Source organism: Mercurialis annua, linkage group LG1-X (assembly GCF_937616625.2).
Source record: "Mercurialis annua linkage group LG1-X, ddMerAnnu1.2, whole genome shotgun sequence".
Classification (NCBI taxonomy): domain Eukaryota; kingdom Viridiplantae; phylum Streptophyta; class Magnoliopsida; order Malpighiales; family Euphorbiaceae; genus Mercurialis; species Mercurialis annua.
Window position 1 is genome coordinate 62065862 of NC_065570.1, and position 15406 is coordinate 62081267.

Below are 15406 nucleotides of genomic sequence, written 5' to 3' on the forward strand. Positions count from 1 at the left end.
AAATCATATAACATAATTAAATATATTCTTTTTCAACTCTAATTTTGTAAATAATTATGAGACAACGAATACAAGTAGATAACAATTGAGATACGCAGAATCAAGTCGGTGATCTCGCTAAAGGTGTCATCTTAGCCACAACGATGAATAAAGTTCTATTGATGCGAGTGTGTTGATTTTGATTGCTTTCGATTAGACTACTAAGCTGCTCTATCCATTAAAACTTCATACTTTTAGAAACTTCTTCTTTAATAAGATTTTAAAAGATATACGTCGACGTAAAGTTTGAAGAATCACTAATGATCTTTGAATAATCCAATAAAACCCACAGGTAAAATAGAAATTGAAATCACAAAAAATTTATTCAAATACAAGATAAATTCTATATTAAAAAAAATTATTGAATAAAGGATAAAATCTATAAGAGTCAATGTTAGAGCATCCACAGTCACTAGACTGTTTTTGAGTCTGATAGTCATGCCACGTCAGCTTTTCATTAAATCCATATTTATTATACAATCCCCACACTAGTTAGATTTAAAAAAAAATAAACTAATAAAAATCCCACATTTTTATTTATTACATCAATTACAATTTAAAAGAGTAAAACAAAAAGTAAAAGAGAGGAGTGAGTCCCTTATTGAGTGTTTGGTGTATACCAACCATTCAATAAATATAGAGCACTCATAATAGAAAGTGTTTAATATCAACCGGCTATTAAGTTTTAAACATTCCTCATTATGGATGCTCTTAGTATGGATAGATAAGAGATGATTTTTCGATTAAAATCGAAAAGCCGTCTTTTTCATTCTCCAAAAGATGAAGATGAAAAGAGAAGAGCAACAGTTTAAAAAAAGAGAATCAGTTTTTTTTTTATCTTAGAGTTCACCAGTACTGTTTTAATTTTATTTATTTCAAATTGTTTACTACTAATATCCAAGGATACAGGCTGTAAACGGATTGATGAAGTTTCCTCTAGTTTTTGATCATATTCTCTAATATAAAAGTTGGAAACTGATTAATGAAGTTTTCGATTGCTTTTTGACCATATTATTTAATACAATTAAATTACTTGAAAATAACATAAGAAGTTTCGTCAGTGAGAGCAGCCCAAGAATGTAAAGCCTAAAGTGTTGGGCTAAGTTAAGTAAAATTAATTTAAAATTAGCACTCTCATCTCCAATCTCAAACCAAGGCCTACTATTTGTACTAAATCCATCTAACTCGTTTCAACTTCAAGTTGCTGCGTCTTCACCCACCGCTGATTCAAATGGCCGACGGTATTCCTTCTCTTCACATTCTTTTTTATTTTAGCACATCAACACTTACTTGCAGATCTCTCTAACTCTCTGCTTCTATATGTAGATTCATCGAAGTCATCCTTCTTGTCCGACAAATCGGCCAAGATCTTCGTAGCAGGCCACCGTGGACTGGTGGGCTCAGCAATCGTCCGCAAATTGAAATCTGTTGGCTTCACTAACCTCATCCTCCGTACCCACTCCGAGCTCGACCTCACTCGCCAATCCGACGTCGAATCTTTCTTTGCCACCCACAAACCGCAGTTTGTAATCCTCGCAGCTGCAAAAGTTGGCGGCATCCATGCTAACAACACCTACCCAGCTGATTTCATCGCCATCAATCTCCAGATCCAGACCAATGTAATCGACTCCTCTTACCGCCACGGCGTTCAGAAACTACTGTTTCTGGGCTCTTCTTGCATTTACCCTAAGTTAGCACCTCAGCCTATCCCTGAGAGTGCTTTGCTCACTGCTCCTTTAGAGCCCACTAATGAATGGTACGCTATCGCCAAGATTGCCGGTATCAAAATGTGCCAAGCTTACAGGATTCAGTACAATTGGGACGCTATTTCTGGGATGCCCACTAATTTATACGGCCCAAATGATAATTTCCATCCGGAGAATTCTCATGTTCTTCCGGCATTGATGAGGAGGTTTCACTCGGCCAAAGCGGAGCGAGCCAAGGAGGTGGTGGTGTGGGGGACGGGGAGTCCATTGAGAGAATTCCTGCATGTGGATGATTTGGCTGATGGTGTTGTGTTTTTGATGGAGAAGTACAGCGGGACTGAGCATGTGAACATCGGCAGTGGGAAGGAGGTGACGATTAAGGAACTGGCGGAGCAGATGAAGGAGGTGGTGGGTTTTGAAGGTGAGCTTGTTTGGGACAGCTCGAAGCCTGATGGGACTCCTAGAAAGCTCATGGATAGCTCTAAGCTTTTGGGGTTGGGTTGGAGTCCCAAGGTTTCTCTTAAGGATGGTCTTGTTGATACATACAAGTGGTACTTGGAGAATGTCATCAACCAATGATTTATGCTTATACATGCTATTCACTTCACTCATATTGCCAATTGCTTTTGTATTAATAAATTATATCAGACATCTTTCAAAATTTGTATGTTTTTATGATAAGTTCAGTCAGTGCAAGATATATTATGGTTATAGTAAATTGGTGAACACTTTGATTCTGTATTATGTCCGAAAGGAAATGATCCTTTGTAACTGAGGTTTTTTTGATGCAGAGTCTACTCCAAGCTGGCTTTGCGATTTCAGCTGCCAGTTCTCTTAACAAACAAATTTTAGCTCAATTCAACAATAATATGTATGAATCTAGTCTATTATCAAATTGTTACCATAATACAAACAGTCTAAAACACTTCAGGATAAAACCATACAATTTCAGAGCCAAAAAAAGAAAACTCTGTTGATGCAACGTAAAAGTTCACCAATAGTTTGAATATAAATAGAAATTAAAGGACAAGTCGCGATTCAAAATTGGCACATCATCTCTTCTTCCCGATAAGCTTTTTCATGCCATCAATTGAGATGGTAATGATTTGCATCTTTCCGATAAGCTTTTTCATGCCATCTATTGAGATTGTAAAGATTTGAGAAGCAGGCAGGAGCCTTTTGGCTGGTTTGACTAGACTGAATCCTTAAGTGCCTCTTGTATAACTCGTTACTCATCATCCCATGTTGATGATCCACCCATCCCAACTTCAACCTCTGCTGGCAACTGAATTGTAGAATCCACAGCATGGATTTTCTTTTTCTTTTTATCTGCAGAAATAACTACTACTCCACCCATCAAATATTTGTCTTTACCAGCTTTATCTACCTTTTCCTTCTGACCACCAACTTCTGGACTTTTCGCAGTACTATTGGCAAAGAAGTCGGCAAATGAGGCATCTGCATCATCAATAAGGTCTAGTTCACTCTGTTCCCCAGATTTTTTACTTTTGGATTTCATTTTGACCACATTATTGTCATCCTCAGGGACTTGAACATCCTTCTTCGAGAATTTCTCATGTGTTTTCTTCTTTTTCTGCTTCAAGCCCTCCATTTCAAAATCATTACTTTCATCTTGCTCCTGTGACTTCTTCCTCTTTGGCTTCTGGTCAACAATAACATTATCCCTATCATATACTGGAACATCTTCCTTCCCTAAGAACTTGTTATCTACTTTCTTGTTTTTCTTCTTCAGGTCTTTCTCTACTTTAACATCACTTGCACTATCATGAGGACCATTTTTTCTCACAGAACTTTTTTGCATTTCCTTAGAAACTGAAAGCTCATGAGTAGGAATAAGTGAAGAATCATTAAATCTGCCACTGGATACCTTGTTGCTTTTATCTATTGGTCTAGCATTGAAGATATGCAAGTGTGGCAATAATTTTAGAATCTGCAATATAAACAATTAAAACAATGATGTAACAGCGCAAAGCCAGATAGATGCAGAAAGAAAAAAAGAAACAAAAACAGCATCACCTTCTTAGACACTTTTTCCATATCAGTGATGGGGTTGCCTTGTAGATTGAGATTTTTCAGATCGACTATGGAGCTCAGCACCTGCAATTCATGATGCACCAATACTTGCAGTTATAGTACCAGTAATTTTTTTAAATTAAATTAGAAAAGAAGCAGAAGCAGCATAAAGATTTACACATTCCTTACCTTCATATCTGACCATCTTGTAATTGTATTATTTCCCAAGTCCAAATTCTGGAGTTTCTTATTAAAGGCCAACTCAGCCGGGAGTATCTGAGAAATCCAAAAGAATTAATGTAATTAAACAATCAGAATCAATTTGATGAAGAACTGAGAAAGAGAGATGATACAAGTTAGAACTTCTAAGTTCTAACATACAGTCTTACTTGAAAAATTTCATAAAAAGTACACTGGCAAGTAGAAGATCTACCTTAATATCATTATGAGCAAGTCTGAGTTCTTTCAAGTTGGTGCAGGACTTAAGAGATGAGCCAATGGTCTCAAGCTGGCAATTTGAGAGAGAAAGCTGCAACAATATAATGGGTTTCAACTTTCAAATGATATCAAAAGAACTTGGAGCAAAAGAAAATACATTGCAACAAACCCCTTACCTTTGTGAGAGACTTCATCTTGACCAGTGATTCACCAATTTTGCGGATGGGATTTCTTGAGAGAACTTAAAAAAAATTGCAAAGCCAAAAAGCCTAGGTCAATATACCATCCAACTTAGGTTCCAACCCAAATTTGATGATTGTTCAACAAATGTGTATCAAGCGTATTCAGGAGTTAAAGGTCACATTTTCATTCTATTTAAGAAGGATGGTCTTGTATCTCTTAAGTTATTTCTCTACGGAATATAAAACTAAAAGATATGCATATTCATAATAATACAAACAAGCATAGGAAATCATAAAGTAAACACTCAAAAACATGGACACAGTGTTATGAAGTGAGATGATACCTAGAGTGTTTAGTTCTTTGAGTTGATTCAACACGGATATGGAAACGATCTCATTGTCTGCAAAAAGAGACGAAAGTTCTTTTCAGAACACAATCACAGGTTGAGCAAAAAGAATAATCAACCTTTGAGAACAAAAACAGTAAAAAATGAACAAAAGAAGAAAAAAGAGGTAACCATTTAAAATTAAAGCCCGTAAAGTGATAAGAGATGCAACTTCGTCCATAGATTTAAGCTTATTTTTGCCAGCATTCAACACCTACAAAACAAAAAGTTTACAAGTTAAAGAGTAATAGTAACAAACAAAAACAAAAGCTTTTAGGGAGGACTTACAGTAAGCTTAGAGAGGGATTGGATTCCATTCAAGCTATGCAATTTGTTTTCAACAATTGATAACCACTTCAAGTTAACACATGAGCTCAAACCCTTTGTTTATCCAATTAAAATAAATAAATAAGTTAATCAGCAAGCTAATGAATAATGATCAAAATTCTTTTCAAATAAGTAATACCTCAAGAGACGTGAGACTGTTAAAGGCGAGGTCGAGTTTCTCCAAACTGGAGAATTGGGACAGACAAGAAAATACCTACAGCAAATCATCACTTATAATTAAACCGAAACAAAACAGATGATTGAACTGGAAGGGAAAAACGGGAACTGAGTCGTATCTTACATTGTCGGAGGAGGTGAGAGCTTTGTGAGTGAGAGATAGTGAAGTAATGGAGTTGGGGTCGCGACTCTGTTTATCCTTCAAAATTTCTTCCATTCTCAACGACGAACCCATTATAGTGAAGTAATGTTCGTGGTTACATTACGCCGCCGGGAGTGAGGAAGCTTTGCTCTTCTTTTAAACATGTATTTAGGGTGAAGAGGAGCTAGAAGCTGTGTTTTAACTTCAAACCAGTAGGTACTAATCTTGCAGTTTGATAATCTCTGTACCAAAACGAAATGTCGTTTACTAGAATACAACCCCCTTCTTTGGCAAATAAGTATTTTACAATTTTAATACCAACTATTTTTTATAATTAAGGTTATAAAAACAAATTAGCGGATCTTGTTCGTACCTTATCGACCCACTTTATTCCCATAATTAGGTTCCATATAAATACGACTCATTTAGTAATCATGTCCATATGAACACGATACGAAAATCGAATAAATTATATGTCGATTATGGACATCGCAACTTATTTAATTCGTTTATTACAAATGAATTGACTATGGATCGTAATCAACACCATTCATTTCATTCATTTATTATAAACAGATTCAATATCAACATAATAAGTTTAGACACCGTTTGGACAGAGGGAATTCGGATGATCAAAATCCATAGATTTTATTCAATCCATGGATTTGAGTAAAATTCACTGTTTGGTACAATAAAAAGTGATTAGAATCCATGAATTGTCACAATCCATCATGGATTGTTAGAATATTTTATTATTCCAAAATTATCCCTATAAATCCATTGATTTTAGGTTCTATCCAAACGATGGAATTTGTAAATCCACCAATTTCATATTTCTCGAATTTTAAATCCATTGATTTTGTTAAATCCATCTATTTCAAAATCCTTCAATCCAAACGGTGTTTTAATTCATTTATTTTAATGAATTGAATAAACACGTCAAATAATATTTATTGATAACGTGTTGGATCAGATTTACATGATATGATATAAAATGTTTTAAGTCGTGTCATAAACGGGTTGAACTGATTTTAAGTGTCAATTTAAACACAAACTGTTTTAAATCGTACAACATATCTCTACCTAAATCTATTTTTTTTATTAGACAAATTGTGTTCGCGCATCATAATTTATTTTGACTAATATGCAATTTTAGCATCCCTATCGTCATTTTTTAGTGAAAATTCATCAATATTTGGAATTAAAAATAATAATTTTAAATTTCAAAATTGCCAACATTAAAATTCATATTAAATTTATAAAATACGCTAAAGTTTATAATTTATTCAGTAAAATTAGTGCAATTTTGAACAATTTAGAGATAATTATTTTATATCCCTATTTTAATATACTAAACTTATTAATTTCTAATATTTTAAAAATATTATTAAAAATGTCACTAATTTCAAAATTTTAAAAATAGATAAAAATATCACTTAATTATATTTCTCTTTATAGGTTTTGGTTTTTATTATTTTATAATGAAATAAGAGAAGATGAGATGGAGAGGTTGTATGTGTAAGGGATCATATTTTCATTTGCCCAAACTAATACCCATACTAAGCTCATTGTAGAGAGCTTTTCATAATCTTTAAAGCTAAGGTTCATATTTGAGTTGAAAAATACAAAGGCACAAATAGCCTTGTCATCTGCATATGTTGTCTTAACATCTACCTCCTTCAACCAACCGAAATAGCAACAGAAATGCCGCAAACCAAAACATTCTACTTCCAATGTGACTGCTGCATCAACCTCCAGAATCTATCATGAAATGAACTTTTCCTGCTGTTCTTGAAGAACCTTTGCCGATGACTTGGCATCCAAATACAATGCACCGACTTCCTCAAGATCCGCCTACACATCATACCATCACCACATAACACAAAACTCTTTACATATATTATGCCAAACCCTAGCATTTATTGAAGGTTTTATTTACTGATACACAAATTACCTTGCAAATGTTGTCTCGGCCATTCATTTTTGCCACGATGCTGGCAGGTGATAACAACTGAACTGCATGCCTGAAGTAGTAAAGCACAAATTAAAATAAACTAGATTCATGCTTTTTTTTTTGATAATTAGATTCATACTATTCTTCTTAAAACAAGTAAATAGAACTTATTTACAGCTCAAGATGACACCTAAATATATATTTCAAACCTTAAAGATGACTGTTGACCAATCTCTCCAAGATGTGCTAAACTTTCTTCATCTACAATAAGTTCCTCTACCTGTGCGCGGATTGCTAAAATCTGACCAAACAGCAACACATCCGTCATTTGGTGGCATTTCATAAGATGTGTGGGTATCGTGAACAAGTTCAATAAGCAATACATGCAAGACAGAAGGATTGTACCTGTATCATTTCAGCTGTACCATATATTTGTGTTCGTATTATCACCAATCGATCTAATAAGTCAACAGGTATGCCATGGGGGCTGTTCATATCCGTCCCTCTACAACCACCAAAACATCCATGTCAGAGCTTAAGTCTTAGCAGAGAGATGTTCAAGAAAATGACAACATGTAATGCGACTCAGTTTACTAAAATGAATGAAAGCTAAATCAGAATTCTATATCAACCCATTCCAAATTTTAGACTTTTCATGCTTGCAAGAAAATACAAAGGCTATTAAAGAGCATTATGAAGAAGAGGGAGAAAAAGCATGTCAATGTACTGATTAAAAAAAGAAATCACAACCTTAAATTTGATGAATTTTATTCATTTGGAATTAATATTTATATTTCAAACGTAAACAGACCCGGGTTTGCAATCAGAGTTTCCAACATGTGCATAAGAAACCATCATATTGTGCACATTCTTCATACCTTACATTACATATTCCCCTATTTGTAGCAAATATTACTATTGGAGATAGCGAGCTCTCCAAAGCACGATTCAAATATGAGAAGCACTCCATGTCCAACATATGTACCTGCAAAATGCAATTTAGAAAACAATGGACAGATATGGGAATTACAAAGATGGCGGAACTGGTTTGATAACAAAATGAACCTCATCAATGAATAGAACACCAGGAACAAGTTCCGCAACACCTTCATCTATATACCGATTAACAACCTGCCATTAGTAGAACTTGTCAGAGACACCTCTTTTTGAAGGAAAAGTAGACTTCAGAAGCAAAATATTGAGAACACAACAAAAGTTGTCCTACATAACTGTACTCGATCTTGCAAACTAAATATGGTAGGCTCATCTATAATTGATTAAAAAGTGAGATAAAATTTGATGGAAGTCAAAATCCAAAACTTTAGAGATAGGGCATGTGAACAATATGCCAATGAAACCCTATGGAGTCTTATGAAATTTGAAGAAAAAGTCGGACGATCAATTTAGTGGCAAACATTTTGTTATGCTTTATCTCTAAAAAATCCATATATATGAGAATCTCTGCTACAATCAAGAGAGTGGCACCTTATTTATTTCCTGGCGCAGCTTGTCAGTAATTTCTGTTTTTCTGGGCTTCATCATTTGACCCATTAACGACAAAATATCTTGCCCACCTTGAGGTCTTGCATTTGCAGCATCTAGATCATGTAGTGTTACATCCTGATCATAAGAAGTTTAAGAGGTTAGAGAAATAAATTTAATTGCATGTTTCGTATGAACAATTAGACCTACGATAATAGCTAACAATGAGAGGAAATAGGTTTGAACTTGCAAAGGGGAAAATTTATTACGTTTATAACTTATTAATAAACGGCATCAAATCCCTCAGATACTTTCAACTACCGGATTTAAACATCAAAATGGTTTATGAAGCAAGTAGATTTGCACATGCTGAGCAGGAACCGCTTACAGTTATGTTCCTCGAAAATACTTAAACTTAAACACATGCCTAGGTAGTTACTAAAATATAGATGCCTGCCAGCTAATTTCCAATAATTTAGAAGGCATATGCTTTGCAAAGAAGCTTGACCTAGTAAAGAAACAAGAGCATCTCACATGCAGCAAAACCAAGTACCCATCAACTTGAAAAACAGATATTATCAGATCACATAAACTAAGCTCAATTCAACCAATTTCATTGGGCCAGCTATAAGATTCTCTATTTCTGCTCCAAATGATCAAAGATTTAGAGCTACTAAATCTTCTGAAACTACTCTTCTCCAAGTTAGTGATTATATCACAACTACGGTGATTAGAACAACATAATTCTTAGGAAGTTTGTTTATCAGGTCTGATAAAAATGGAGAAAAACAGATCAAATCCTATGCCTTGAATACATTAAACACAAGTGGCATAAAGGATCCATAGTTCATAGAGAATGATATACCTGAACTATCTCTTTCTTTTTGTGAACTTCTCCCTTAGGAAGAGGGACATATTCTTCAGCTTCAAGATCAAATTCTGTAGCAAATGCGTCGCTTCTGCCAACCCTTTTGACAGCTCCACTATTTGCTTCAATGTATATAACATCTCCAACAGCTACCTGCACATTGCTTATAAAGGTAACTCAAGTTGAACTAAGAAAAAACTGGTAATTAACATCAAAATTATAGAACACAAGAACCCAAGGGGGTTGGGTTAGGGGTAGGGCATAGGTGGGCAATAAAACTTATGTACCCTTAAAGCCACTGCACGACTAAAAATATAACAATTTACGCATTAGCTCACTAGTTTCTATTAAGTACACGTAAACTAAGAAGCATATCAGATCAGTATACTAAAAAATAATAATGAGAGGAAATTACCTTCTCCTTGATTAAGGCATCATAAATAGTTGGGTCCAACTTTAGTTGCTTGGTTCCTTTGACTGTTTTTAGTCCAATAATTACATGACTAATGCTTTTACCATAGCCGCCTGTAATACTTTCAGTTTCTTCTGGAGAAAGTTCGGTGACCTGAAACAACACTAACAAAATATGATAAACGAGGGCAAACTAAAATTTTCTTAAGATGAAAAGTAATATTTATGACTCTTGACAAAGAAATAGAAATTGGACTTGCCTCTCCTTCATAGACCTCTTTATTTTCCTTGATACGTAGACCAATTGCCCTACGGAAGTTTTCCATTAAAACTTCAGTTTTCTTCACTTCTGAAGAGTATACTTCTGATCCAACCATGGGGCAAAATGGAACCTGCAAATAAACAAGCATAAGCATCTATGCGGATGGAAGAAAAGTGAGCAGTGAAATCAAAATAAAAAAGATAATGAAAACATATCCAAAGATGCGAGACAGAAATGTATAGTAGTTCCATCAGACACATAAGAAACTACAAGAAGGTAGGTAGAACCTTGCTGCCAAGTTCCTGGGATATTCCAAGCGCCAGAGCAGTCTTGCCAGTACCAGGAGGGCCAGCGAGTAATAGAGCACGACCAGCCATCTTCTTCTGCCTGATCATATCAACTACAAGACCAGACGCTTCTCTTGCTTCGATCTGACCCACAAAGCCAGCAGACAAGGGAATTGCTTTTCCATTGGGCTGCAAAGGAACAAAAGCAAAAACTCACAAAAAGTTACCTAACAAACAGCAACGCATATGCAGCACGTATTGTGTAATAAACGAAACAAGAAGCTGGATTTTTGCGGCTAATAACAAAAAAAACTGGTGGGAACCCTAAACCCTAATTAGGAAAAGCGAGAGAGAAAAGATAATAATGGGTACCTGGAGGCCAAGGCCTTTGATATGAGTGTGAGTAGCGACTCTCTGTTTCTTGGCCGTGGATTGTACCTCTTCTATCTTCATCTTCTCCATCTCCCTCTTAGACTCAGCTCAAGCTTTTAACTCTTTACTTCTCACAGGCCAAGCCAAGTGAAAGGGGAAGAGAAGGGTTTAAGTTGGAATCCTCTATTATTTCCTCACCTTAGATCCTCTGCACCCCTTCTCTTTTTCTGCCACGTGTGCTTTGTGTTTCTCTGTTAAGTATTTAAGCAGGATAGCAATTGGGTCTGCACTGTGTGGAGTATGAACCGGATATTTCTTCCACAAATAGCAAATTGGCAGAAATTGTTCAATGGACACACTCTCCAGCATTTCTTGTTTCTCCAAAAACCCATTCCACAGGTGTTCTCCAAAACCACTTTTAAGAAGAATCTCACCAAAACTCGCTTTCTGTAGAGCATCTGCTAATCCAGGTTTCTAAATTTCCATTATATATTGACAAATTATCATGTGGGCTATTCTCCTTTTTATTGTTGATGGGTTAATTGTTGGTTTTGCAGTGAGGGAAGTTGCAGAAGATGAGGTCTTGAGAATGTTCCTTAGAGATAGAGTAGTAAATGGAGACTTGATTTCTAAAGCTTCTGATATGTTTTGGTTGAGAGAGGTCATTGACTTGGTTGATCTTGATGCTGCTCAACTTCCTCATAATCCTCAACAACAACAACAGGAGGAGGTATAGTCAACTGTTATAACAACGCACAAGCACAACAAAAGGAAGCTACCAAGTTTTCTTGTCCAAGTAGCTTCCTTTCTAGTTTCTACTTCACAACAATTCTCTTTATTCCATTGCTAGGCTGCTTTCTAGGAGAATTAAATGTCATTCAGCTGGCAAGTTCTTATATGCAGTAAATGTGCTGAAATTGAATCATTCTTTCTGAAAACTCTATCGTCCCGTTCCATCATAGTGAAGCTTGTTTCTTTATCTTTTATTTGGTGGAAAAGCCAACTCAGACTGAATGTTTTACTTTTATGGCTCTCTCTGCAGGTTATGGAAGATCAAGAGGTTGGGGGGTTTCTCAAACTCACGACAACCAATGAGTGGATATCTGGTGCTGACTCCGCACCAATCAATAAGAAAGCTATTGCTAAGGTTTTCTTTTCTTCTTCTTCTTCTTTTATACCGCCTATTTCTTCCAGTTAGACTTACCAATGTGCGCCATGCAGGCTATACAAGATGATAGAGACAGAAGAAAGAAACTCAACTTTCTCGAATATGAAGCTGTATGCTATTTTCTTTGAACTTGGCGTATGTATTTAGTCACTTATGTCGAGACCTTGAGTCAAGGGGCCACAATAAACAGCTACATCCATGGAATTGATAATGCAAGATGGCTCAAGTTTATACATTACATGACTTGTTGCCTTTGCTGTGAGATTATGCCTAAAAACAACAGAAGGCGTCCTTATCCTCTGCCTAAGAGCAACACAATTACACCATGTTTTAGTTTTTGAGTTTATGATCAGATTGATAATTTATACTATATATCTCTGCGTATACTAGAAATATTATGCTGATACTTTGGTTTTTTGACCTTGCAGCTTAAAAGGGAACTGATGCTTTTATCAGTTGGCATTGGAGTTGCGTGCAGTGGGTATTGTTTGATTGCTTTGTCAGTCCAGGTAAAGTTGAGTCCTCCTTGAGAAAGGAATCTCTAGGACCAAAATTATTATAAGATAGATTATCTGGGTTTGGGTTTTATTTGCTAATATTGACGGCCAAGCTTCAAAACTTGAGTCCTTTTGATAACGAGTTATGAACGCTTAAACAAATTAAAATAGGGTCTGTCTGATTGCTGGTGAGGGGGTGGTGATAGTGGAGAGTTTCTTGAATTATCACAGCCGAGTAATCTTCTTCCTATAGTTGCTAGATACTTAAGTTCCTTGTGCATATCTCTTTAACCCATTTGAACTGGATAGTTTATTTCTAATTCTTATATTTCATAAATTGGAACGTAACATCATCTTCTTTTCACCGCTAAAGTAGATATTTAAGTAACTCCGCTGATAATCAGCTTTTGAAAACTGAACTACTTATTAATTTTACAGGCCGCTGTTAGTTATGCAGTTGGAGTGGTTTTCAGGTTAGTTGATTCTTCTCAAAGACTTCCTAATGTGCCATTATGATTAGGCTAGAGGAGAACATTTATAAGCTTGTTTTGCCACCAAATTCTTGTACTGATTCAGAGCTTTGTTAATAAGGAAAGGGAATGTTTAATAAATACACAGAAATACATGCCCTTGTTTGTACATTTGAACATTTATTAAAGCTCTATATTCTACAAATTTGGCAAGTCCAGTTCATCTTTATTTCAACTTAAAATACACAAAATTTGACAAAGATGGCAAATCCAGTTATCTTTGCTTCAACTTGAAATATACTCGGAGTTTTTTCTGTGGAAGAAATGAAACTCAAATGTGGGTGTTAATAATGGAAGTAACTGGATTAGATGTACTGTCAATTGCACATAAGTGAAGCCTATAACTCCTTGACTTGGATAGTTCAACTAGCTGCTTGGTCGAAACTTGTAAGTTATTTATGGATAAAGCCGTATTCGGTCAAGCTTCAACATATGGCTATAACTTGCCCTAGTCTTTTCTTACCTTGTTAAAAACAAAGAAAGAAAAAACTATTTTGCTTTTGCCTGTTGTTGTTGATTGCTTGTATCATGATCAATTTCACTTTCAGTGCAGTTGCTTGTACCTTCAACTCTTGTGCAGCTATGCAGACAACCTATCTAAAGAAATGATTCCTCCGATTTTCATGAAAAAGAAGTCCAAGAAGTACAGCAAAGCTCCTGCTTAATTTTATTTCTCTCTTTGTCATCATTTCCCAAGATTAACAATAGACTCTTCTTTTTAATAGCTCAAGCATTATTTTTTTCATGTTTCAGGATTGGGATAAGAAGTGAGGATCTGAGTGACTCATTAGAGAGATCAATCAGAGGGAGTGGCGTTTCTCTTTCATCTCCGAGGCTTGTGATACCAGCGGCAATCTATGGATTGTGGGTCCTGTCCCATCACTACATTTCCAGTGATATTTTTGATTTCCAGGTAACTTTTTGAAACAAATATCCCGTGTGTTATAGTTAGAATATTGTCAATAAAAATGCTATGGTTCAAATGTGCGTTGTTTAAGATTAGTGGGAGCAAAATGTAAATTTGTTTATGGGCAAGTCACAAGTGACACAGAGCCTTTTTCGTTCACAGATTGTCCCAGCTATGTTTGGAATGTTTGTATACAAAGCTGCAGCTCTTGTTCAAGTATATAGGGATAATGAAGATCTGCAAATCATTTTCCCAGAAGGTTTATAACAATAGAGATATCCATTTAAATGCTCAGCTGAGGTGTTGAAACAAACTCTGGGTTCATCATTAATCATTTTGCAGAAGGATTTACATACATTCTCGCAGTTTTCCACCTTTATGCTGAAATCAAGTAGATGGCAGAGTCATTTGGTAGTATCATCAGGTGGAAATCCGGCCTGGAGACTACCTTCGATGAGGCATGGTCTCATAGTGTTTAGGTGGCAGTGTAACTCGGTGGTTTTGGCCGTAATATATTCAATTGAATTGTGTGATGCTGCCACAGTTTTCTTGTATAGAACATCATCTGGTTGTTGGTTGTGTGATGTAATGATCATAGCATCAAATCTTTATTATCTGAGATTCATGGTTGAAGACTCAGGCTGGCCGGCTCTGCACGGCATATCATTATCATAGTTGTAGAAACTACAACGGTTAAAACAAATATGGTAAGCAAAGACAAATAAATATTAGTGGAAATGATTAAAGTTCCAACAGATTTAAGCTTATAAATGAATAAATAGTTAAATAAAGGTAAAAGGTATAAAAAAAACTCTCAGATTAGCTCTTAAACTATTTTTGGAAATAATTAGGCCCTCTTTATTTTCAAAATAAAACAAATAACTTTTTTCGTCAACACCACTAGAAACACATGATAATTGTTGATATGTCATACAGGAAAAATATTCAAAAATAATCTTAATGTTTAAGATATTTATTAAAAATTTGAGGGGTTAAGTGTCCAAAAAATAAATTAAAAGGATTTAAATGTTTTTTTTTCAAAAAAAAAAAATTCTACCCAATTTGGAAATAGTAAAGGCTTAAATGGCCCAGAAAAAACTTAAGAGGTTTATGTGTTCTTTTTAAATAATTTAAAGGGTTTTTTGTTTAAAATAAAGTAATTTCAGAGCAGTAATACGATGGTAAAATAAAAATGTGTCAACGCAGTAAATAAACTCCATGCTCCATACTCCTCCTA

The 15406-nt window shown here is 35.3% G+C and overlaps 4 protein-coding genes across 5 annotated transcripts; 2 read left to right on the forward strand and 2 right to left on the reverse strand.

The window, feature by feature from the left end:
• Positions 1 to 1084: 1084 nt before the first annotated feature.
• LOC126654911 (putative GDP-L-fucose synthase 2) lies at positions 1085 to 2482 on the forward strand. The gene is made up of 2 exons (XM_050348920.2): positions 1085 to 1280; positions 1366 to 2482. The coding sequence occupies exons 1-2, from the start codon at positions 1271 to 1273 to the stop codon at positions 2322 to 2324; spliced, it is 969 nt and encodes a 322-aa protein (XP_050204877.1). The 5' UTR covers positions 1085 to 1270; the 3' UTR covers positions 2325 to 2482.
• A 133-nt stretch (positions 2483 to 2615) lies between these two features.
• Positions 2616 to 5647, reverse strand: LOC126654906 (uncharacterized). The gene is made up of 10 exons (XM_050348910.2): positions 5414 to 5647; positions 5252 to 5326; positions 5074 to 5166; positions 4918 to 4999; positions 4744 to 4800; positions 4394 to 4458; positions 4213 to 4308; positions 3969 to 4055; positions 3783 to 3863; positions 2616 to 3696 (listed from the first exon to the last, which is right to left on the reverse strand). Exons 1-10 carry the CDS (start codon positions 5522 to 5524, stop codon positions 2974 to 2976), a joined length of 1470 nt encoding a protein of 489 aa, XP_050204867.1. The 5' UTR covers positions 5525 to 5647; the 3' UTR covers positions 2616 to 2973.
• A 1294-nt stretch (positions 5648 to 6941) lies between these two features.
• LOC126653716 (ruvB-like protein 1) lies at positions 6942 to 11231 on the reverse strand. The gene is made up of 12 exons (XM_050347645.2): positions 11068 to 11231; positions 10696 to 10884; positions 10407 to 10538; positions 10151 to 10300; positions 9733 to 9888; positions 8871 to 9005; positions 8451 to 8516; positions 8264 to 8370; positions 7791 to 7890; positions 7595 to 7686; positions 7386 to 7455; positions 6942 to 7285 (listed from the first exon to the last, which is right to left on the reverse strand). Exons 1-12 carry the CDS (start codon positions 11155 to 11157, stop codon positions 7196 to 7198), a joined length of 1377 nt encoding a protein of 458 aa, XP_050203602.1. The 5' UTR covers positions 11158 to 11231; the 3' UTR covers positions 6942 to 7195.
• An 84-nt stretch (positions 11232 to 11315) lies between these two features.
• LOC126653726 (uncharacterized) lies at positions 11316 to 14804 on the forward strand. 2 transcript variants are annotated; one of them, XM_050347656.2, is made up of 9 exons: positions 11316 to 11537; positions 11625 to 11797; positions 12110 to 12214; positions 12289 to 12345; positions 12664 to 12744; positions 13171 to 13205; positions 13816 to 13905; positions 14016 to 14175; positions 14332 to 14804. In XM_050347656.2, exons 1-9 carry the CDS (start codon positions 11417 to 11419, stop codon positions 14434 to 14436), a joined length of 927 nt encoding a protein of 308 aa, XP_050203613.1. In that variant the 5' UTR covers positions 11316 to 11416; the 3' UTR covers positions 14437 to 14804. The 2 variants fall into 2 exon arrangements, with proteins under 2 accessions (XP_050203613.1, XP_050203622.1); XM_050347665.2 differs by lacking the exon at positions 14332 to 14804 and having other exon boundaries at positions 13811 to 13905; positions 14016 to 14157.
• The last annotated feature ends 602 nt before the right edge of the window (positions 14805 to 15406 follow it).

Coding starts and splice junctions, on each gene's coding strand:
- LOC126653716 (XM_050347645.2), bottom strand. CDS start 11,157: ATGGAGAAGATGAAGATAGAAGAGGTACAATCCACGGCCAAGAAACAG. Junction 10,539..10,695: donor CCCAGGAACTTGGCAGCAAG/GTTCTACCTACC, acceptor GTTTATTTGCAG/GTTCCATTTTGCCCCATGGT. Junction 7,456..7,594: donor GGTCAACAGTCATCTTTAAG/GTTTGAAATATA, acceptor TTACTACTTCAG/GCATGCAGTTCAGTTGTTAT.
- LOC126654906 (XM_050348910.2), bottom strand. CDS start 5,524: ATGGGTTCGTCGTTGAGAATGGAAGAAATTTTGAAGGATAAACAGAGT. Junction 5,327..5,413: donor CTCTCACCTCCTCCGACAAT/GTAAGATACGAC, acceptor GATTTGCTGTAG/GTATTTTCTTGTCTGTCCCA. Junction 4,309..4,393: donor AGATGAAGTCTCTCACAAAG/GTAAGGGGTTTG, acceptor ATATTGTTGCAG/CTTTCTCTCTCAAATTGCCA.
- LOC126653726 (XM_050347656.2), top strand. CDS start 11,417: ATGGACACACTCTCCAGCATTTCTTGTTTCTCCAAAAACCCATTCCAC. Junction 13,906..14,015: donor ATGAAAAAGAAGTCCAAGAA/GTACAGCAAAGC, acceptor TTCATGTTTCAG/GATTGGGATAAGAAGTGAGG. Junction 14,176..14,331: donor GTGATATTTTTGATTTCCAG/GTAACTTTTTGA, acceptor TTTCGTTCACAG/ATTGTCCCAGCTATGTTTGG.